General features: G+C 38.7%; 1 protein-coding gene across 4 annotated transcripts in view; it reads right to left on the reverse strand.

The window, feature by feature from the left end:
- Positions 1-24,820, reverse strand: part of ST6GALNAC3 (ST6 N-acetylgalactosaminide alpha-2,6-sialyltransferase 3) — a 231,690-nt gene that overhangs the window by 78,123 nt on the left and 128,747 nt on the right. For all 4 annotated transcript variants that reach the window (XR_005933653.1, XM_030032307.2, XM_030032309.2 and 1 more), the window contains exon 3: positions 2,676-3,085. Coding sequence is in view for 3 of the 4 variants with exons in the window: in XM_030032307.2 (XP_029888167.1) it covers positions 2,676-3,085 (410 nt within the window). In the remaining variant the exon portion in view is untranslated. The remainder of the gene's footprint in view (positions 1-2,675; positions 3,086-24,820) is intronic.

Consider the following 24,820-nt stretch of genomic DNA (forward strand, 5'->3'; position numbering starts at 1 on the left):
TTTAAACCCTATAACCTGGCCCAGAGGGACCAGGGGTGGACATTGTAATGGGTATACCTTTAAATTGTTGTAATCCACTATTTGAGTTGCATGTTATAGGAATTACTACAGCAGGAATGCCCTGAACCAGTGGGGGACAAGCCTTACAAGAAGCAGTGCAAGTGCAGCAGTGACCCGACCTGAGCTGGCTTTGGTGCCACCTCTCCTGTCCTGAGTGAACTCCGTAAGAGATGGAGCTGCCCAAAGTCATGGGCTAAATGAATCCAATGGACATTTTGTGGACATCAGTGGACATTTTATGGGCATTTTACAGGGGTGGCCCATAGACTAGGGCAATGATAGCTGTGTATACCAAAAGATGGGAAGGGGAGGTTCGTTAATGAAGATATATTGGATAGTCTGGGACCTGAGCATGACATAAATGGAATGGAACAAGGGGTGGAGAATGTGCTGGGTTTGGCTGGGATAGAGTTAATTTTCTTCATAGTAGCTGGTAAGAGGCTATGTTTTGGATTTGTGCTGAAAACAGTGTTGATAATACAGAGAGATGTTTTTGTTATTGCTGAGCAGTGCTTACACAGAGTCAAGGCCTTTTCTGCTCCTCACCCTACCAGCGAGTAGGCTGGGGGGGGGGGACAAGAAGTTGGGAGGGGACACAGCTGGGACAGCCGACCCCCACTGACCACAGGGATATTCCAGACCATATGATGTCATGTTCAGGATAGAAAGCTGGGGGAAGAAGGAGGAAGGGGGGGACATTCAGAATGATGGCGTTTGTCTTCCCAAGTAACCGTTACGCGTGATGGAGCCCTGCTCTCCTGGAGATGGCTGAACACCTGCCTGCTGAGGAGAAGTGGTGAATGAATTCCTTGTTTTGCTTTGCTTGCGTGCGCGGCTCTTGCTTTACCTGTTGAACTGTCTTTATCTCAACCCATGAGTTTTCTCATTTTTACTCTTCCGATTCTGTTCCCCATCCCACGGCGGGGAAGCGAGCGAGCGGCTGTGTGGTGCTTAGTTGCCGGCTGGGGTTAAACCATGACACGCTATTTGCAATGTGAAACTTTTAGTTGTTGTAACAGATTAAGGAGAAAGAAATTGGGCCATTTTGACATTAGGCTGCTTAAGAACTTTGTTCATAAGCACTGGGAGAACAGAAGTTCAATCTGCCTTTGACATGAAAAGAAGCGTTTTTATTGTGTTAACTGCGTAATAATAAAACCTTGAGATGTGTTAATTTGTTGAAGAGGAATGGATTAGGCTGGAGATGAGGGTACTTTGACGTTGGACGATGAGATTTTTTGATAAGATATACTAAGATCTGGTCTCACAATAAGGATTTTGATAAAGTATTGTAAAGTCACTGTGACCTGACTGACTGTTAACATGGAAGAGTCATAAAAATAAACAAATTTATGTTTAGCAATGCAATATTGTACCCATGATCATATTTAGCTCAATTAATAGGTAAACCAATGACTTGGACTATCAGAGGGCATCTTTGAAGAATGGATCTTGTGTATTTTCTCTATTAGCCTCTGTTCATCTGTTTGTTCAGTTAAACTAAAGAAGCCATGATAACCTTGATACCTTTACGACATATAGGAGCTCCCACCAACTCCAGAACTGTATAAGTAACAGGTGCACTGATGAACAAGCTGAGGGGCAAGTTCTTCCCTATGTTTCAATAGTTTTAAAGAAAGGAAAAATCAACTCTAACCAAGTTGTGACAGTTTAATAAAGTGAATCAAGGAAGTTTGAGAGAACAAGCTCTTCTACTTCAACAGCCAAGTCAAAAGTTCGGACTAAGTTAAACTGTTTGTGAATATCTGTATTTTTAATTTGGTCAGAAGAGCTACAGTCCTTCACAACTGCAAATTCATGATGTGCAAATTCAAAAATTAATACTAAGGCACAGCAGTGACCTGGAAACTCCTTCCTAGTTAGCTCCAGTGAGTATGCGTGACAGGTGCTTTTCCATGCCAAAACACAGATGATCAGAATTTTTGCAGCTTGGTTAAAAAATCCTGCAATTTGTGGTCTTAATTCCACAAATCCAATTTCCGCTGTGAACATGCTAGCCAAACAGTGGCCCTCACACTTTCATCTCCTTACAGCCCCCACTTCAGCAGCATAAACACACATTCTCAGACATGGAAAACAGAATTTCAGCATAATTCCGGTAAAAACCTAAATCTATTACAGTATCACTGATAATCCATTTTCACCAAGAAATATAAATAATGCAAAACCCTTAGGTTTGTGTTTGAAGAAAAGCCACAGTAAATCTCAACAGAGAAGAAAATACAATATCCAGAGTTATCCTGAGGTTGTGCATTTGGAAATGTTGTTTGTGTAGGATTATCCTCTTCAAATAAAACGTCAATTTAATCAATAGTAAATTGAGCTGAAAACAACACACAGCTTTGAAAACGTTTCAGGAAGACATCCAATATTTTTGGGACTCAAGCCAACAGAAATGGAAAGAACAGAAGGTAGCGTAGGTGGGGTAAATGGGGCCTAGCTGCTGCCTCATCAAGTGCTTATAACAGTCAAAACCATATAACAATCCATTAAAAACATATCTGGGGACTCATTTAGTAGCTGGCATCCGGCATGGACTTCTCTGATGTATCTTTTGTCAAACATTTTAATTGTTCTTCACATTTAGGACTTACCGGTCTTTTCCTGTCTCCTTCTTAAATACTGCATCACAGTAACTCATGCGCTTTTCTGTTGTCACATAAATTTTGGCAGTTGGGTAGCTGTCAACAGTTTTCTTCAGCATGTTGTACACAATGCCATTTCCATCCTTCCTCATGTTTCGAAAAGGTCCCCAGATCACATAAACAGTGTTGTTGGTTTCTTTGAAAAAGTACTCGGGATTCTTGAGTAGGAGAGGCACACTTGTGTGAGAGACCACTCTTACTGTTGTCCTCTTCCCAACATCCTCCTCATAGCCCTTTGTGGGAGCATTGTTCATCCTCCATATGCATGAGGACTTGTCTATCTCGGCTCCCACCTTCTGGCCAGCCATCTGTCCCGAGTTTGAAACAATGGCACAGAGGTCACAGTCAAGTTGTAGAGGCTGGAAGAAAGAAAACAAAAATACATGGCAAGTCTTACTCTGTAAAACATGAAGACTGAAAACTCAGTTAAAAGAAAGATGGGCACAGTCCAAGAAATTGATAGCAACATTTCTCTTTAAGAAAACCTAAAAATCCCCATGCGGTAGAGCTGGTGGAAAACCCTACCACTACAAAGCTCTGAATGCAATCCTTTTTAGTGAAATAGGCAGTTCCAATCTTTTCCTTTGTTCTCCACCTTGCAAAGTCAACTAGAAAAATAATCATTCCTTTCTTTCCTCTAAATGTTACTCTTTCCACTAGAAAACAATGAAAGAAAGAAGCAGCAGAAAACAATATTTAGATCAATGCCGCCCTCTCTTTTAACAAGGTGTTGTCAGCAATAGGGAAAAAAGTACAGAAAAAGTGATGCTGGAAATTTAACTATACACTGGCTGTGTTTATGTGTCTGAATGAATAGTTCCCAAATTTGTGACAGAAGTCAAACATGAGATGTAACTCTAAAAAGCAATCTAGCAGTATGAAAACCCTGCAGTTGGAAAGGAGATGTAGACAGAGGAATATGCTGTTCTCTCCAGAGAACAGTTATGACCCATGAAAAATGAGAGGCAGATGGACTGGTGACACGTAAACTAGGAACTTAATCCTGGGCAAACTGAAGTCAAAGACAGTACTTCCTGAGCATGTTCTAGGGTACTATTTCTCCAGTATGAATTGAAAATAGGAGCAGTTATCTGTCTAACAGAGATATAGGGACCTATCTGATGTTCCGTTTGTTAGAATATAAATAATAAATGTCTTTTTGTTCTTTAGTACCAACTGACTATAAGGAAATGCCCTGTATTTAAGTTGGATTGTATGAAAAGTTTGGTTAGAAATCTAAATTAAATGAAAACTTGATCCATCAAAAAAACCTACAGAAGATGGTCCAGGCCACAGATCATCTACAATTCTTTGTATGGTCACAGACTTGATCTTCTGTCATGCTCCCAATTGGGAGCCAGTGACTTCAGTTTAATGTTTGTTAGGAAAAATTCCCTTCATGTTCTTTGGACATTTAGCCTGACAGGATGCTAGATGCTTTTCTGATCAGACTTGTGGTTATTTCCCTTCAAAAGCAGACCTCATTTAGCTGATGTGGATGAATATCCTGGCTACATTTGACCACTATAACCTTAGGACACGGTGGCTGACAAAACATCAAATTTCTTTGATAATAGTGCATAATATAAGGACAAGAGATAAACATCTGAAGAGCGCCAAATTATAACAGCTAAAATATCTCACATTTGGTGACAAATATTGTTCTGAACTAAGGTGCATCCTGCAAGACTTCTGCAATAAATCTGACAATTGCAAAGGTTTCATTTCTCTACTGTGATTGGTTTGATTTCTCTATGTGAGTGGTTCATGAAAACATTCTTTCCTCATTTCATCAGGAGTTAAAGATGCCTGACTGCATGCAAAAGCATTGGCAATGTTTCCTTTACAGAATACCATGTATTTTTTTATAGCTGTTGTAGTTTTAGAGAGCTGTCCTGCATAGCTCTCTGACAGCAAGGATAAAATCCCAGGAGATGCAGCTGAACACAACAGTCTTTCTCTTTACCGCTTAGTTACAGAAATCCTCTCTAAGATACATTATGAGGACACGGCTGGGTGACCTAAACAAATCCATAAGCATAACTCACATCCTAACATGAAGTGAATTGTTAAAGTCCCAGCAGATTAATTTATAGCTTTCAGGGTGAACTTTCAAACTAACAAATGCTGAATATGAAACTGCTAAATAGGAAAAGCCAATTTGGTCAAGAATCTGGTCCCATTTAAATTTGTCTCAACCTTAGTGCTGCTTTTTGGGTTGGTTTGGTTCCCCGCCCCCCCCCCCCCCCCCCCCCCCCCAATATTCTTCATTCTCCATTAAAATTGAGCTGCTCTCTTAAATTTGGAATTGTTTGATTTCCTGACCTTAGTTAGAAATGCATTGCACATTTTCTATTCACTGAGTGTAACTGTTCTGCTCGAATAAACTGAGTACACTCACTCCTGCAATTGTGTCCCCTGGTTTTCTAGCTCTTTTGTTGTGATTCATTTATCTTGTTCCAATTTATAAAGCGCTTTCATAATATTGAATGCCTGCACTAGGTCAACATACAGTCTGCTCTTCTTCAACAGAGGCTGAGGCTTAACTCCTCCCAGCCCTATCTCAGAATAAATATTTTTTACAATGTAGAGGAGTTTTACATGTCCTAGTATGTGTATTTCCCAACAGAGATCCCAGAGAGAGTTAGGAGGCTGATTGACACCCATGACAGACATTCCACTGACTCCAGAATCATCCACTGACTTCAGAATCTTTTGCATCATATCTTCCTCAATGTATGAGAAAATGCACGTCAATATTTATTCATTGAACCCCCATATGGAGGGAGTCCGGCAGCTTGCAGTGTTGATTTATAAGTGTCACACACAAAAGGGGCAGTTTTAGTAATCCATATACAACAGCTTTCTCATCTTCCTCGTTTAACATGACATTCCTGTTTGTTATTACACCCTAGCTCAGGTATGACTGTCCCATCACTTTAAGACTCAAAAGCTGCTTAAATGTAGCTCCTCTGCCAGGTGGGTCCCACAGGAGCTATTCAGGCTCATGGATTTGGCTGCCTGAGGGTCCGGAATTGGGAAGCGCCCAGGTAGTTGTGGCTGCTACTTCTGCTACTGAACTAGGACACAGCTGACAGCTGCCTATGACCCTTGGGGAGTTGGAGTGATGTGCTGTTGTCCCCCTTCACCACATACTCTGGGATCCTCCATCCCTCACACCCTTCTCCCACATGCAGGTTTTTGGCTGCAAGGTTGCCCATGATAGCCCTAACCTGTATGAGAAACTATCACTTTTCCATTTAACTTGCTGTATTGTTTGTATTAAGGATGAACAGAAGCAGAGAGACAATTCTTACACACAGAAACTGGAACACAGAGAGATGAAAACTGGAGAATTAGAGAAAATGTGCCTTCTTGCTGATCTGTTTTGCAATTAACAGTAACTGTTTACAGGTGTCCACATCACAAACACCAGGATAGCAATTAAACACTAACTCATCAGCAGCCTTATCAGAGAAACCAAAAATGGGTCTGGCAGGTAGTCCAGGCTGCTCTCTCACCTGCAGAGATGGTCCAGCAGCAATGGGATTGATACAGATTGGCAGGACCTTACAGAAACCTATGCTGTTACTGTTTATGCTCTCTGGACTAAGAACGTCGGTTAAGGATTTACCTGTACCTTTCACAAGATTCACTTGCATTGTAGATATATGAGCTAAAGAAAAAACCACAGAGAACCATTCACCTTTTCTTCTCTTTTCATATATTTAGACACATAGTTCACCTCTACACACCATGGGGGCTGAGCTATTATTGCTTCTAGAAAATTATTCATTTTGTCGCTGACCAGAAGGACATAGAAGTCCTCAGCAGAGCAGCTGGGCATGATTCTGACAAATTGTCCCATCTTTTTCCTGAATGATATATTGTAACTGTTGAGGAGCACTTATATTTTAATCAGTAAAGAAAATGAAATGTCTGACCTTTCCATTTCCTGTGCAAGCTTACAGACAATAGAAAAGATAATTAAAACTGTGAATTAGAACTTGCAAAACAGTGCCGTCTCTCTAGCAAAGAGAAATAGCTGTGTAATAAAGGTCACTTATCAAACAGTTCTAGTTATTAAATCTTTGCATTTAGCACTGAAGTAGCTTCACAGAATCAAAGGTCAAATCATTAAATAACAAAAACAGCCAGAATTAGAAAAGGTCACAAGCAAATCTAACTAGAAGTAGGTCACAAAACATGATTCTCTTCCACAGAGTATTTCGATATTTGGAAAACTGGTTACTTTCCAATTTGAAACAACTCCCCTATCATTTCAAATGTCTCCACCAGGAGACTGAAATTCCAGCTACAGGATCATTTCTATGGGTGGGTTTCCCAATGGCACAGGTCCTGGATCACCAAGTTTCCCAGACACAGACCTGTAGGTCTGCTGAAGTCCCAGGCGGGGATAATCTCAGGCCAGGTCTCAACCTCTTGGCCAAAACTTCAGCACAAGTCAGTGGAGTCCAACAAAACAATGTCTTGACAGACCAGTCACGTCCCAAGCTCCCGTCTTAGCAGAGACTGCCAGAGTCACTCTTCAGTTGGACCAAAACTAGCCCAGGACCTATGCAGATGTAATTTACACTAATGAAAAGCTGAATTTCTCTTGCAACTTCTTAGCCGTATAGGCTGGTGGTGCGCTGGAGAGCTCACTCCAACCACCAACTCTGCTTCACTTTGTGAATCCCACAACTAATCATGCAGATAGTTAGGAAATTCAGATTAAACTTTCCCAATTGTTACTTTAACAATATGATTGTAATTTTGTAAATTGGACGGAATGCCCATTCACTACATAATGAGGCAATTATTAGCAGCTCGCCACATATTAATTTGCTCCTTTAATGTTGAAACAAATGAGATCTTTTCTTATAATCATCCTATTTGAGTGAATTCTAACAAAGCCGATTGAACAAAGCTCCAGAGAGACTTTCTTTATTTCAATGCCATTTATTCTTCTACTCTTCTTGGATGTCTTTAGAGTTTTAGAGGATACAACATTTATAATGATGCCAATAGGGAATAGATTTTGCCTTTATTCTTCATGATGTTCTTTTGAGGTCTTTGAAACGGAAGGTACAAGAGAGGCATTAACCGTCTGGCATTGTTTTTATTGCTTTTCTCTACTTTACAAGCAAAAAATGTATTTTAATTTTTCCTGTGTTTCAGTGATGATTAACCAAGCTGGTTTTATCTACACTTACTCACTTTCTTCAGACCTCTGACTAGGAGGAAAGACTTGCCAGGCTTCTCTAAGACAAAATTCAGCATATTTAAAGAAAAGAAAGAGAGTAGTTGTGTGTTCACCTAGCAAGAGCTATCAATTTAATACAGCACTCAGAAGCACTGTATATAAATCACATTATATAACTAACATCAAGCAATAAAAATAAAAATGATAAAAAACACAGGTCTGATTACCCTGAGTCTGTGGTTGTACTCCCTTCCCTCCTGTGGTAGTGTTGTGGTATTTTAGTCTTCAGCAATTGATTTTGGTCCTATCCCCCAGCATCACATCCCAGCAAACATCTTGGTCTTCATAAAATTTAATGTTAAGATATCATAAAGATTTTAACATTTTGACATTATTTTGAAATAAGCCCTACGTCAACAAGCATCCCATTTCCAAATAAACAGAATATTTCATAAGACTGTTCCTGAGACTGAAGCGCCTGGGATATTTTATTTAGATGACTGTCACTGATATGTACATAAGTGTTAGAAGGAAGTTTTTATTTAAATGGAATGAATTGGAAGAGAATGCATAGGAGCCACGTAATGGGACTAATCTTGCCGTAAGAGACTGAATAAGCAACCATCACTGAAATTCTTTCTATATACACTGACCCAGTTGTTACAGAACTGCTATTCTTTGATTTGCAGCTCATGTCACAGCTCCTTAAAAGGGCTGTATCTGCCCTTTGCTTGAACAGGTATCTTGTGGATTCCTGATGTCAGTGGTAAAGAGACAGAAAAGGGAAGAAAGCTTGGACTTTGGGCAGAAGTTGAAACTTGCATGCCAGAGTCTCCAGCACCATCTAAACCTTCATTTGGTAATTGTATTTTTCAAACGCTATAGCTTTCTTTCTCATGGAAAGGAAAAAAAAAAAACCAAAACACAAACCCAAACCTTCCAAATATGAACCACAGTGCAAAGTGATGCAGTGTCATCTTTCTCACTTTCAAGACAGCTCCAGTTACCCCATGCCAGCTCGTATCTCTTTGAAGATACAGCAGAGCAAATGCTCACCAGAATGTTGTTGATTTTGCTGCAGCTATTGGGAACAATGTAGGCAACTTTGAAACAAGGCAAGAATCAAGTACATCTCATGATACTGAGTGCTGAAAAATAAATGCTTCAAATATATGTAAGAAAACTGAGTAGCAACAGAGTCAAGTATATGACCTATAAAGAAGAAACCAGAAAATCGGTCTTTTTCTGTATTTCCCTCTATTCTAATATAAAGCAAAAATTGAAAAGTCAAAGATATTACCCCTCTTGATAATCCCATAAAATAAAATTTGAGTAAAACCGGGTCCAGCTTGATCAAAATATTTTAACTTTCTATTTTTTAAAAATCATGTTTAAATAGTTTTCTAAAATGGAATTAAAACTCTCCTTCAGTTGAACATTTTTCTGTATTATGAAAAGCTTAAAGCATGGTAGTTCACATTAACAGAACAGGCCCTTTCATTTTTTCATTTCTTCCTGATTTTCCAGCTGAAACTTCATTGAGACTGACACCTTTTAAATAAGCGTACACTAGTATTTTCTTCTAGAATAATAAACTATTGAAAGATTCCTGATAGCTCCATTGGTAAAAAAGACTCAGAAATAGAAAAGTGGCGGAGAGTAAATAAAGAACAGGAGAGATTGTTCTGTCGCTACGTGGAGGGTTAATGAAGGAAGGAAGCTGCCAGATTCAGTGTTTCAAGTGCAACAGAAAGACCCAGCAGAGGCAGAGCGCTGGAGGACTGATGGTCAACAGCCCTGTGGGACTTCGAGCACTGAGAGAGTGGCAGGTGAAGAAAGTTTTGCCCTAAGCGTTGCCTGAAGGATGTATGAGGACCTGTCCCGCACGTGCACTCTGTCAGTAGAAGCCACATTTTAGTTTGCATCTCAGGTGGTTGGTAAATTTTTCTCTCCCCATGTAGGATGGCACAAGAGATGTGCTCTTATTAACATGAATGAATATGTCGCAAAAGGAGAAGGAAATAAATAGAAGCAGGATACCAAAAGAGAAGAGAGGACAGAAAAAATCTCAGAGAAGAACTGAAAGACGCTATGAAAAGGTAGAATATAGTTTAGTGTTTAAAAGAGAAAGATATAATGGGAAAGAGGATTTGACAAAAAGTAAAATACTGATATATAGCCAGTAAGATAAACCATGATGTTTAGGAATGAAATCTAGCAAAAGAGAAGAACCAAAACACCTAAAGATATCTGTTAAGGTATAAACTAACTGTTGCGAAGAAAGCTTTATCAGACATGTCAATCAAATAACTCCGCATTAGGCAGAGAGAATAGCTTTTTTCCTTTAACCTGCAACCGCCCAAGCAGAAAACAGACAGAAACAGATACATTCACTCCAGCATATAGTACTACATCTTGTAGGTAACCAGAAGCCCTGACATCTGCAGACATACAGTTGCCTACAGTTCTAGAACCACATAATTAACACCTCTGAACAGGGGGTGGGGGTAGAGAAAAGCAGAATCTTCTTTGGCATTTAAAATACCAGGATAAAAATACAAATATGCCCAAGAACATATGTGGAAATGGTCATGTCAAACACAGTTGAGGATTGAATGCCTAATTGTTATGGGAGGGAGGCAAACTCCATCATGCACACCCTATACAGCAAGTTCATAAGGTAGGCACTAAAACAACACTCACTCTGAAAAACAGCCTATGAAAAAATTCATTTCCCAGTTGTTCAAAAAGGAAAACCAAGAAACTACGTTAGTTATAGAATACCCCTACCTTCATCCCAGTGGTTTAGCTGATGACCATAGATAACCAGAATGTTTGTGACACTCCATCTATCACTCATTTGCAAATGTACAGCCTTTGAAATATCATGGCTTTGTAATAGTTCAAAAGCCGGGAATTCTTCCAACCAAATGCTGCTTGCTGAATGCTGAATCCAATAAGTCATTTATCTTAACATCTGCCACATTTCTCACTTGCCCTCATTAGCACGTGATAACTCTTGAATTTTGTGCACAAAAGTTACTGGAGAAACACAATTTAAACCAGACTCTGTCCGTCGAACTTCATAAACAACTCCAAACACAACAGAATCAGCTGATCTTAACTATGGCACCCCTTCTGTCACTCTACTGCAAAACTGTATTTGCAACAGTATATTTGCTACCAGCAAAAAACATCATCACTTGAACCAGTAAGTTATTGGTATCATAATATTTAGGTTTATTTTATCTTCTGCAATTCTCTGTTTATATTGAATTTCTTTTCTGTTTTTTGTATGTAGCAATAAGGAAGATAAAATTTGTTTCTTCTCTATACAGGCATATTTGCTCGGCAAACAATACAAAACACAGGGAGGTAAAATGTCACTTACAACTCAAGGAGACATAAAAGGGGGGAACGTACTGTTAGCACATGGACTGAATAGCAAATGAATCACAGTACAAAAGGACAAAAACAATTTCTCACATCCAGTACTGTGTATGGCATCAGAGCACAGGTAACATATAACACATAATCCTTCCTTACAGAGTGGACTTGAGAATGATATCTGTGAAAGCAACCAAGGCCAAAAGGCCTCTCTCCACAAAAGCTGGTTTTTCTTTGCAAATAATAAGTAGTATGTGTGCAAAAAAAATTAATGAGAATTCTTCGCTACAAAGTTGACTACTATAAGACTATGTCTAAGGAATTCTTTGTCACATATGCAAAACATTGGTTAATCTGTAACCACTCACTTTAATTTGTATTTATTATAAATACCCACAGATGGCAGTAAAGTATATAATGTATACAGCAGATTTGTTCCAAGTTTGCTTTCTCTAATAACCTCCTATTATCAGCACTCACCATTAATCATGGGCCATTATCTAGCAACTTATTTGGCTGAATCACAGATGCAGGAATGCCTGTTAGGCCTCTAATCTAAATACATTTGAAAAAATTACACTCACAAGTAAATTATGGGACTTATAATATGAAGTTCACATCTTATTTCAGGTCCATTTATTTGGGATCTGATATGGGGAAATGACATCGAGGTAAGCACCAAAAACTGTCAGAAAAACTACCTTGTATTCCTTTTTTTTTTTTTTTCTGAAAATCCACCTAACAGGCTGGAAGCCTAACCTCTAATTTATTTTGTTCCATGCTGTCTAGACCTATTATTTAATTTTGTCTCTCTTGGTGGTCTATCTGTCAAATTATTTGTATGCATGGAAGGAAAGTGATAAGCTAAAATGCTAATTATCCATTTTTCTGAAATTAAAAAAAAAAAAAAAATCCATGCCAGGAATAACAATAAGGTTTATTACAATAGCATTAAAACCAGTAGCTTTTTTATTTGACAAAATAAGCCTTAAGAAGCTTTCTGAGTCCAGTGTTTTTAATTGCAGGATGCCTTATCTAAAAGAGAATACATACTTGCTTCTGGCCACATTCATTTCTTTCCCCCTCATTGGTATATTGGGAATATTTGCTGTAGCACTTTATGACTGTCAGCTTTACAAATGTTTAAAATCTTCTGTAAAAATGTCATGTCAGGTTAAAACTTTGCTGACAAGGTCATAGTCCAAAAATTAAATTGTTTTAAATATCTTTTATTTTAAGATTTTTAAACCATTTCAGTTGCAGAAAGATATAAGGTTAAATCACCATTTTTCAGATATCTGAACTTTCAAACACTATGGCACTGGGCACTAGGACAGAAATTTAAACTGGATTGGAGAGTTCTGCTTAAATAATTAGGAAGATTTATTTTAAGGTCTTTTAAGTCATTAATGGAAGCTGTTGAAGCATAGCTGCATATTTAAAAACTCTGAAGGTAAAGGTCTGTTTCAAATGAAAAAATCATTGTACATACACTCTCTTCTGCTTGCTTTTACATCATTGCCTCAGTGCACATGTCCACTAGCCAAATTTTAACCGGTGCAGATTTCATTGCAGGCACTAGTTTGTAACTTGAACTAACACTACGTGCAACAACTTTGTAAGCACTCTCAAGTGGGAACTACTGGGTTAAATGCTTTGTAAATAATTCAAAGATCATTCCATATCAGTTCTCCTTCCTCATGGAGCATGACAGTGTAGCTGCTGCTACTACGACATCCCACACCAGCCCAATTTCCCCTTCACTTAAAAGCCTTTGCTGAAGAAAAGCCCCTGAGCACAGTGGCCTCTGCAAATCTTACGGAAGTCCACAGGGCCTTGTGCAAGTCCGTGCATCATCACTACAGAGCTCAGAACAAGATCAAGGCCTGAGGAGGTGCTGAATAACACACATACACAAATGAGGTGGTAAGTTATGAGTTAAGGCATGCTAGAAGCAATTGCAAAACAAAATCTTATTAAAAAATGAAAATAATAAACCCTATAAATCTTTTCTCCACTATATAGTCTGGCCTGACAATGATATAGTTGCAAGACATAAAAAACACTACCTCCAAAATGGGTAGTTATAATCATATAGCTCTTCTACTTATAATTTAAATTTTTAAGAGAGAAATTCATTTTTAGTTCTTCACACATCTTAAGGAGAAAAATACCACTGTAAAGTACCTATATGCTGACTTTCTAGGAAAATCTATAGCATGTTCATAGCCCCCATTACAGTCAAAAGCAAAACTCCTACTGACACCATTAGAGCCATGACTTCACCTAATATCTGAATTTTGGAAAGAGAAATTTGGATTCTTATTTCATAGATGGAAAAGCTTTCTATCTGTAAACAGACTCGGCTCAGCAGCAAGAGAAACAGCAAGGAAACTTCTCATGTAGCATGTCCAGCTTGTGGTGAAAATCTGTGCAGGTCTGGGCTCAACAAGACGTACTCTGAAGAATAAATTTAGGCATGGGACTATAAAATGATATAGCTCAGAAAAAAAAATGTTCTGTGGGATTACAAGATTATGGTGCTGCTCCTTTGCCCGGGCAGCAGCAGAGGCCTCTCAGCTATCATTCTGCTTCAACCTCTGAAAAGGATGTAGGGTATTTTCTTGTAAGCTATCTGCTCACAAAGCCTTTTGACAGTCTTCCTTTTTTGTATGTGAGCATGCATGCTGATGTTCTGTGCTGTATGGACTTGCCTGATGACTGCTGAAACTATTTCCCCCCAAGTCTATTTCTGGGATGAAAACCTACAAGGCCACGTTAGCTTCCTGCTCTTGCTGGCATCAAATGGGTTAAGCCAGATTCTACATTTCAACCCTGCTTGTAGGTGCACAGGGTTTGTGTAGGTTTTTTGGGTCTTTTTTAAACCTGTTGACTTTAATGAAGCTTGCGATTCCTTGTTTCCAAAGACTGTAATGACAGCAGGATCTTTCTTGTCTGACAACTTGAAAAGCAATCTTAAAGGTCAACACCAAAGCTCATCAGCTGCTCTGTAACTCCAACTGATACAGCAATGAATACTGTGGTTCTGAAAAGAGAGGTTCTTGGGGACAGCAATAAGGAGGGAAACTTGGTGACTGCTGATAGCATCCGCCTGCTGACCGCTTTGGCTTGCTGGCATTATAAATACGATAAAATACATGTCAAGTGATTGCCTAGCAAGGGGAGAGATAATGGAAGACCGACAACTGCCTTCTACAGCAAACAGGTTGTGCCTCTTTTCCTCCTCCTTCCAGAACAATGCTACTCCATGCTACAGGGTCTGTTGCTCCTCCAGCTATCAACAGCTCACAACCGCACATTGGGAACCGGAGAGGCTAAGCTCCACCTCACTCCCACAAAGAAGGTCTGAGGGACTATGGTATGCAGCTAAGCAAAAAAAAAAAAACCACCTCCACTGAAGTCATCAACTAATTATAAAATAATCGTCCAAAAGAAATGCCCACCTAGGTTACAGCTGATGTTGAGGGAAAAGCCCAGAGAACAGCAATGAACCTTGGATTGCATAGAAATAGCATTTCTTCATTTCCATGAACAGTATATATTGGAAAACTTTTCTATAGTCATGTTAGTTCTATGTTCTGTTGTCTGCTTAGTGACTTTAAAAAAAGCATATATATAGGTATTAACACAACAAAAGCAGCAAGAGATATATATATAGATATATAGATATAGATATATATATGGAGAGTTTAGATGATGTATTAATTCCATTATAAGAAAATATTTACAAAGCAAATGTGAAAGCTTTGGCATCTCCTCTCTCTGAGTCATACTACTGCAGAATTATAGATGCAGTATGAAGAAAACTGTGTGTGTTCAGCTACCCTGTCATACATGGTCTCAGACATGCACAGCTTCCTTATGGCTAAAAAGGACCAAGGGAGATGAGCTGAGGATGGAATACTGATGGGCTTCATATGTCCCATAAAAAAAAGATCCTTTTTTTCGGGGAATGCACCTTTGTAACAGAGGGCAATTAAGCTTTGGAACAGGTGCCCAGAAGATTCTGGAGTCTCCATCCCTAGAGATTGCTAAAGCTTGATGAGGCACAGACCTGACCTAACCTTAATATTAGTCCTATTTATAGACAATGTTGGACAAGATGGACTCCAGAGGTTCTTTCCAACCTATTTTCTTTCAATAATTCTAGAATTCTATCACTTCAAGAGCCAAGGGGAAGTTGGATGAATTTTAACAAAAAAGACAACAGACATTTTTTAATAGTGAGGACTATTCATCACAGGAGGGACACCACAAAAAACCAAAACAAGCAAAAACACAACAAAAGATTGAAAGTTGAATAATTAGTGAAAAATTATTCTCTTTTTCCTCGTCTGTTCTTGGTTCTTTCTACTGCCTGTCACACAAGATCACATATAAAATACAGTAGGGGAGAGAAACATCCCTAAAATGAAAACGGGATGATAGGATTTGATCTGCATGTCATATCACAGTCCTGCACAGAACCTACACCTAATAAATCTTATTCCCAATAAAACATTATTGGGCACAGTTACAAGACTGGAGTCCAGACTGACCTAAGATCATAACCACAAGTGCACTCCAGCCACTGTAGCACAGGGTATGGGCAACATGGTGCAATTTCCTTCCTGGCATATGTGAACTAGCTCCAGGACTGATAAACCAGCTGTTTCAAACAGTTTAGGTTCATTACTTCATAGGATATTTGTAGAGACTGTAAATTTTAGCTGAGTCCTTCTCATAGGTCTTTTTTTCTAAGGCCTGTTAGCAATGAATAGGTGATATAAATCACGTCATGCCTGGAGACCGATGCTGTGAATTCTTCTTACGCCTTTTAGCTCTACTAACAGTGGTGCCTCCCCCAGTACTGGAACATGGCTGAGATGCAGAAGTGGTAGCTCTAATGGACTCTGGGGTTAGGAGAGGGGTAAAAAGAAAGAAAAAAACCCCACTGATCCAGAATGAATAAATCTTTTCCAAAACAGAAGTCAAGACTGCTGTCATGTGCTAGTGACCACTGAGCAGTAAGCTGTAGCTTCACAGGCTGGGACAGAGGGAAGAAGAGGTATGTTGCAGGAAATCAAATGCACATTGCATTCTAGAAAAATGGGAAAAACTCCCATACAATCAGACCGCAAAGTTCCAACTATAACACAGCAGAATTATAATGGCTACGAAATGTAAGATGATGAAAATCAATTCTGAAAAAGTGTATCACAAGTGAATACTGTATTTATCCCCTCCCCTTGGAATAACCCCACTGTAGCAGCAAAACCATTGCTAGTGCTGTCACAAGATTCTTGCAAAAATCCTGCAGACCGTGTTTTTCAAAAGAGCAATAATGAAAAAATAAAGTCCTGTGGTGCTTTTCCTCTGTCAGCCCTGTTTATGAATTCATAGCACAGCATGAAGGTTATTAAAATCCCATATGTGAGAACCACACACAGCACAAGGAGATATGAATTGGCATTCCACAGAGATAATGCTATCTAATGGGCAAAACAAGTAGCATGGTTTCATTCTTATTCAGAGTACATTTGGAAAGGGCAAAGCATCTGGCTGCTGCTCATGGATAGCTGACCAGACACAAATCACTTCTTCTTCTTACCTGTTGATTAAGAAGTTAAATGTAAAGAGCATGGCTGTTATCTTGCTGGGCCTTGATATTCCCAGGACACCCTTTTACCCACAAACCATTTGACGTGAGGTGGATTAAATGCTATTTGGGTGACCCAGATACAGTAATTATTAAATACATTGCTGTTTACTTCCACATATGTGCAGTCCAAATCAAAATGTAATTAACTGTGGAGATAACCAATACACCTCACGAATTAATTCCAGAGGCCTGCCTATCCAATAATTTAATTATTTTCCAAAATTATTCATTTATTTCCCATTTTATTGTTGAAACAAAACAGTTAATGCTATGCTTTATTTTGCTGCCAAAAATGTTTTGATCCAAAGTAGCACAGAGCTAGTTTGAACACTATCAGCAGCTGGAAAAACTTCCAAGAAAAAAAACCAAACAACTGTTTTGGAAAAAAGGTTTACGAAAAAACCCCAAACTAACAAAGTATAGACAGGCACAAAAGGTTTCCCCAGTTTTCAAATACTCTGAAACTTTTGTTAAAGAGCAAGCAATCCCCAGTCTGTGATTCTAAAAACCTTGAGTCAAATTTAATGTCTAAACCATACTCTATTTAAGGACAACGATCAAAGGTTTGCAAGGCTGTTTCTCTGTCTTGCATGTATGATCAATCAACTACCACAGTGAGACCACAGGTGTCTGATGGTAGTCATCACTAATGACAGAGATGGAAAGCACTCCAAAATAGGAATGGCAGGATCTGCCGTGAAGCAACATGAGACAAAACCATCTTCTGGCAGGATTAAAATCCATGTGCTTGCTTGGTACTCTGCTATGTTGCTGAGGAAGGTTTCCTTCTCATCCATACCTCTGTGATCACACTGCTGCTCAGTCTCCCCCACTTGAACAATCACTGCTGAAATTCAGAACGGGGATGATGCTGTGAAGTTTGTGTTCAGATCTGAACTTCTCTTATTTCAGGAGTGTTCAGACTCAAGATTCTCATTTATACCAAATTATATACTCTTTCAACTGCACCTTCCAATCTTGTCACTATGTGATAGGCCTCATCACAATATTACACCATCTGTTTCAGCTGTTGGATACTACTTATATGCTACAATCAACATCACTGTCAGAAATTATAATCTATATCAATATTTTACAGAGGCAAAGGAGGGAAGACAGTGAAAAGAAATTAAGTTCCATAACTAAAACGAAAAATCCTTTCCCTCTAATGACTCCTGCCTTCTAAACTGTCTTTCTTTATGCATGAGACAATTTGACTTGGGATTTGCTACCTGACTAGGATTAGCTACATACTTTGGAACAGGAGCCCCACAATGAGAAATACATAAAACATAACAATAATTTTCTGTAGCATGTCATTCCAAATAGAGACGGTTATCCTTCCTGTCACCCTCACGACTAAAGCTACAGTCAGGTATTTAATACTGTTCCACAAACAACAGCTCTTTGGCTTGTATTTAGAGTATGCAAACATGAGACTACTGGCTAAGTATTTCAGGGTCTTTGTTAGCAGCCAATTCCTTCTGGGTTTTTTTGTAGGTTTTTTTCAAAGAATGGGGAATAACAGACCTCAGGCAAGAGCTTTTGGTTTGCACTTGAGTGCCAAGAAGAGATTTGTAGATGCCTCCATGACCTCATGAGCATTGCTTCATCATCTCACAAATGTTGATACATCTAAGGCCAAATCTGAAAAGAAATTTAGGCGATCTTTAGGTGACAAATAAAAAATTGTAAACCTTTACAATCCCCACTACTTAGCACACGTTCAGCTTTAAACTTGCAAGGTGTCTTCCTTTTTAGACTGAAATGTTTCTTTGGTAGCTGAAGTTCCACAGGACACCCAGACTAAGATCTTCCTGTGGCACCAATCCAAAACCTCCACCCCACTGACATCCAGGAACGAGACTGTGTTGTAAAAAAAATTGAATCCAGCAGATGAGATCAGAGAAAGGCTGTCAGAGATGCTTTTGGATCTTATTTCCGCCTTCCTGCCATCAAGTAAAAATTGAACATTTGTCCTTAGTTTTTATTTCCTATCACATTACCAGCTAACTTGCAGGATAAACTTCCCTGTGATGCTGAGACATTTCATTTTATTCAGAATCTTTAGAATTCTTAAATGAAAAATCTTCTGATTGTGGTGAATATTTATTTTTAATTCATCAGTTTGTTTTAAATGCCTTCTGATATTGCTTTCTTTGGAGGGTTGAGGCTTTGGGGGTTTTTTTGGTAGAATAGATTATGACTGTTTTGAGCCTCTGATGTGGATACTGATTCATATTTAGAACACTGCCGAAGAGTAACAGCTGACATATGCGAACACAGGAGACCTGCTGATACCGGAGCTCAGGAACACAGTTCCATAGGCATTTCCAAGTCTCACAGAAGCATTCAAGATGCAAAGTGGATTCCTTGCCACATCACGTAATGAATGAGACATCTAGTTTGACCTTGGTGTCAAAGGAAAACATGTTTATATCTGTAAATATGTCAACCTGAATTTCAATCTTGCTGCATTTTTAACATGGACACCAGAACTTCACTGCTCAACACAGCAACTTATGTACACTTGCACCTTTAGGACATGCTTCTTTATTTTATTATTTTTACTATTCCCACCTTACAACGGTCTACATGTCTTTCTTACCATGAAGTATTCTGTGGTTTCTCCGGTGATAGCTCATTGGCTATGATATAGGGGAATTCAGAGCCCAAATGCTGGGACTTTGTAAGAATACAAAGTAGTCAGGAACCCAGAGCTAAATCTTCAGCTCTCTTGAAGGAAGAGGCAAAGAGGAGAAACCAACTACTCCTGATCCTGGCTGCAGCTAAAGAATGGTCCGGCTTCACCTGGAAATTGGAACAGCTCGACAGAAGCTTAATTTCTGGAGATTTCTCGTTGGGAAACCAATTAGTGACAGCTGTCTGGAGTGCTTGGCCTAGGAATATACAGGCAATGCATTTATTCCATAGGGATATCAAAAATTTATTGCCTGAACATGAAGTGAAAAGGCTGGTAATATTAATTTTTTTCCAGACTCATGAAGGAATGATTTGTGGTTTTGAAAAGGCACAGCTACAGTGTTATTGCATTGTACAATGACAGTCCCTGCACTTTGGAGGAGGTGGAAGGTTAGGTCACCTTCTAGAACAGTGCAAACAACCCTTTTTAAAGAATTAGATGAAACATGTTCTTCAGGATTGGGGAGATTTTCTATATGCAATTACCTTCAGGTTTGAGTTCAGCTTGAGGATACTCTGTCTCTGCACAATACTTTTGGGTGATCCCACAGCAAGTCATGTTAGTTTAAGGTTCCGATGCTGCAAAATACTTAATGTCAGCTGTTCTTTTTCTTATACTATTGGATTATATTTGCTTTAATCACAAGCTCACAGAGTTTTGTTCTATGCTGAAAAGCAGAGCCCACCCTTGTATCTTTTTCACCGCCACTAATGTTACAAAACATGAGGAAAATAACTCCATTTTACTTTTGCCTTAGCTCCTCAAAAGAAGCCTTAGTGCACCTCTATCAAATCAGAAGAAAAAACAAAAAGAAAAAAAATAACCTAGGAGAAAAACTGACTTTTGTTCTCCTGACCTTGGGAAATAAAAATTCACTAGAGCTTCCCTTCATCTTCCCACTTCATTTCTGCCAAGTCACAGACCAAAACAAATATCCAATGAAAAAAATCTTCTATCAGTCTTTTGAATACTTTCAGGACAGAAATCACTTAGAAGTGATGTGTCAGGGCACCTTGTCTGTTTCTTCCTCTCCCTTGCTCAGTCTAAGGATGGTATTGAAAAAGCAAAAACACTTATAAGTGCTGTTTGGGGCATAAAATCCCCTGCCATCCATCTCTCACTAGGATAAATTTTGAAAAGAAAAGCACTTAGAAGTCTCTTTTTGTATCCATCTACATTATTCCTTTTCTCAGATGTGTTTTGAAATAAAAATAGAAATGAAATGCTATTTTCACTGTTTTGATGTTCAAATCAGGCATGTCTCCTCTAATTTCTTCCTTTTGCATTTGCTCTGTAACAAATACCAGTTTTGGTGCATACTTCATTCCATTTCTCTCTCTTTTTAATCTCAACATCCCCCTCCCAATTCAAGTAATGAGATTATGATGCTATAATCTTATTTTGAGCATGACCTTTGATTTCTATGGATTTCTATTCCAAAAAAGATACATCCATTCTGCTGGCCAGATGACAGGAATATAAACATTTAGCTAATTTAATTGATGCATTAAATTTCTAAAGTGGGGCAACCTTCACTGACAATGGCAGTCATCTCCTGAGCTACAAGTCACAAATGTGTCCTCAGTGGCAGCAAATTCATCAATACAGTTTTTAATAACTAAAAAAGCAAACATAATCCTGAGACATACATAAAGGGTTTTGAAATTATCTTTTTACTCTATTCAGCAGCAACGATAGTAAATTCAGTCTGGGCATTTGACTTCAGCACAGATTTGGATCAGCTGCTGAAAGGCCAGAAAAAGCAAAAAGAATAATCCATGCCCTAGAAAACTTAACCAGCAATGGAAGAACTGGGTTAGTGCAGAGAAGAGAAAATGGAGGAGATGTGATAAATGTCTCCAAATATGTAAAACATGCTGCAAAGGATTCTCCATGTCTGTTCTACACAAGCAGGGTGGTAGCAAGAGAGATTTGGGTTAGACTTTAAGCAGCTTTCTAGCAAGTGATACACTAAAACATAGTTATAAACAATCTTGGCAGGGGCACAATTACAAACTAGATAACTCCTGAGGTCCTTTCTTATCCTATTTTCTGTGATTCAGTGGGTTTTAGTAAGGCTGATATACATACAGCACTTCACAACTTAGCCTTCTTCTAAAGAAAGAAGGTGATACTCTGTGCTGTATAGCAACAGTCTCTAGCTCAGCACTGTGCTCTGCACTACATGGAAAAGTAGCTATCCAAGTATCCTTTAGCAAAAAGGTACCTGGGCAGATGTGTGTGTGTGTGTGTACATGTGTATGAGTGTAACTCATGTACCAGTAAAGCAACCTGTAATTTGACAAACCCTAATCCCCAGACAGAGAAATCAGTAAAATGAAAACAAACCTAGTTCTCCATAATGTAGTACCAGCAATAACAGTAACTTCCAACTTTTTAGAAAGTTTTAGAAATATTTTGCTAAATATTAATAGTTGTTTTAAAACACTGCCATGTGCTTCTGACTTTCAAGTTCAAGCTACAGTAAAATGAAACCAAAATAGAGGTATTCACTAGCCCATCACCTTTTAAGATTTCTGCTGAAATCCTGCTTAAATGCAACAGAAGTTAGTCAACCTTTCTTTCCTCTAAATATATTCAAACGTTACCTGAAGTATTCCTAGCAAACCCCTGCTTCTTGACAACAGTAGACATAAAGCTGTCTTTGAGTAAAAGCTGTATTTCTTCTTAGTTTATGATAGCTTTAGACTTGCTATCCTTTTTTTTTTTCCCCAGTAGAAAGAATAGGAGTAATTGTGGATAAAGTACCACTCATGGTAAGGATGTCAAATTCTGTTCTATTGTAAGCTCTGTCAAATGATAAGCAATTAGACCCCACTTTCAAGGTCACTTAAATAAATAATATTTTTATATAAGTTACTTTTCAAAAACTGCCTAATGTACATACCACAGTCTGGAATAGTGATAAGTCTACACTGACTGTGGTGTTAAACGCATATTTCAAGTATAAAAATTTCTATCTGTTGTTTTTAAAGTCAGTCTGAGGGTGTGCATTTTCACGTTTCTGATCAGCTGTTCACTGTTGCTTTTCCAAAATCTTTGCCATATAGTCAGCATCATCTTCATACATAGCTGCCAGTGGAAAATGGATCAGATGCTACAAATTGCTCAAGGGCAATGAAGCCTTGAAGGAACCTTTTGCAGAAAGTTTCTGAACACAGAGCCTAAGTCTGCTGTGCTCTATATTTCCTTGGTGGGATTCTCCAATGAAAGCAAACATACATTTGTTTACTGCAGAGCCAGCATACGTGTCCTATAGTAAAAAAATGCTAGTTTGTGGCTACCACATTCACTAATTTATTCAAGAAAAATATAGTTATGAATGCTTTCAAAACATTGCTAAGTGACTGAGCCTACTGACCTACAAAACACAGATTAAATGTGCCTTTCCTGTGTTGCTTGGCTCCAAGCTCTTGCAAGCTTACATGCTAACCAGGTAACTGTTTCACTTGAAAAAACAGATAATGGGGTTCCAATGGCAATAAGCCTGGATAAAACGTGAGTGTATTGTGTGTAATCTCTGATGCCCCCTGCATCAGAAAGGTATTGTGAATCAGTGACATTCACTTTACCAGCAAAGAAAACCCATCACTTGTGGAAACGCACATGTAGAGATTCTGCTGCAATAGATTTCCACATCCATCAGTACAGCTGAACCTGTCCAGTGAACTACAGACTGGCCTCAATATATGCAAATCAGTTTTAAGTACTGAACAACTCTCTCTGACAGAGATCAGTCTGTCTACTCCATTTCCCGTACGGGAAGCAAATACTGCAGTCACACTGAGCTCACTGGAAACAGAACCACTTATACACAGCTACACAGCAGAGGGGCCATGCTACAATAGGAAGAAGAGGTTGTAAGGCAAAATAAAAACTACAAGTTTGGGAAAGACAGACTGTAAAAACTGATGTGCTTTAATTATTGGCACTGGGATGTGACAGCCAGATTCCTAAGATTTTTTTTGTGCTGTCTTTGACTTTACACTTGTAAATATTAAATGTAATAGCACAACAAGGTCACCCTATTCAGAACAATGATGCTGAGATTTTCTCTCAGATGTGACCTGTGGACCACTATTTTATTTAATTACTTATTGCTTCAGCAGGATTAGTCATATGGCCAGAAAGACCTAGATTTATACCACTGGTAATTTACAAAAAAAAAAAAAAAAAAAAAAAAATCCCAACTTCATACAAGTCTGGTAAAGCACACAATTTCATTGGAGGGAAAAGGAACAGAGGACCTCATTCTCCTTTCACACTAACATAAACCTGAAATCCTGGGTAAGCCATTTATGCCAGTGGCGGAAATAAGAAACCTGCCCTGTGAATTGTAAACCACTATAGAGAGATCTAAATGAAGGTAAGACGACTGCACAAGTTTCTGCTGAAAAACTGCTGTGCTGAGGGAAGATACTGCTTCTGGTTTATAATTGTACTTTTTACTTTTGTTTTTGTTGCTGAGCACAAAAAATACCAACTCTGTTCCCCAAAAGCATGGTACATGAGAAATAATAATGAATACAGATATCCTTTAAACCAAGACTGACTTGTTTTAAAGACCTTCGTTATAAATAGGTGGTATTGTTAAAGGGGTATGTAAGAGTACAGATGAAGGGTAATTAGAAGGGTAATGAAACAACCCCTGTGAAGAAGCAATAAACAGCACAGAGTGGAATAGGTTGAGTCTGTCTGTGGGTGCACTTTCAAATTTAGAAGTCTGAACTTTGGCAGCCATATCCATTTCTGAACTTCTAAATTGGTGGAGTGGCTGTCAGGGCTACTTCTGATATCAAGTTATTTCTCAAAGAAATATAAATTTTTCTAGTGTTGGAGCAAATGCATAACAAATGGCATATAACTCACACTCCCTTGGACTCTAGGCCTGATAGTGTCACCTTAAGTAGCACTTGCTTCTGAATAGGCCTTCTACAATCAATAGCGTTATTCCTGGAGTGAGCTATTGCTTATGTTCACCAGACCCCAGAAAATTGCAGTTTGAGGCAACATTCATTTTTATGCAGTTTTGTTTGTGCTGTATAACATTTGCTCTCTCCTGTGGGGAGACTCCATAGACAGATGCAGGGAGGAAGAAATGGGAACAGAAGTTT

The sequence above is a fragment of the Aquila chrysaetos genome, chromosome 12 (assembly GCF_900496995.4).
Source record: "Aquila chrysaetos chrysaetos chromosome 12, bAquChr1.4, whole genome shotgun sequence".
Classification (NCBI taxonomy): domain Eukaryota; kingdom Metazoa; phylum Chordata; class Aves; order Accipitriformes; family Accipitridae; genus Aquila; species Aquila chrysaetos.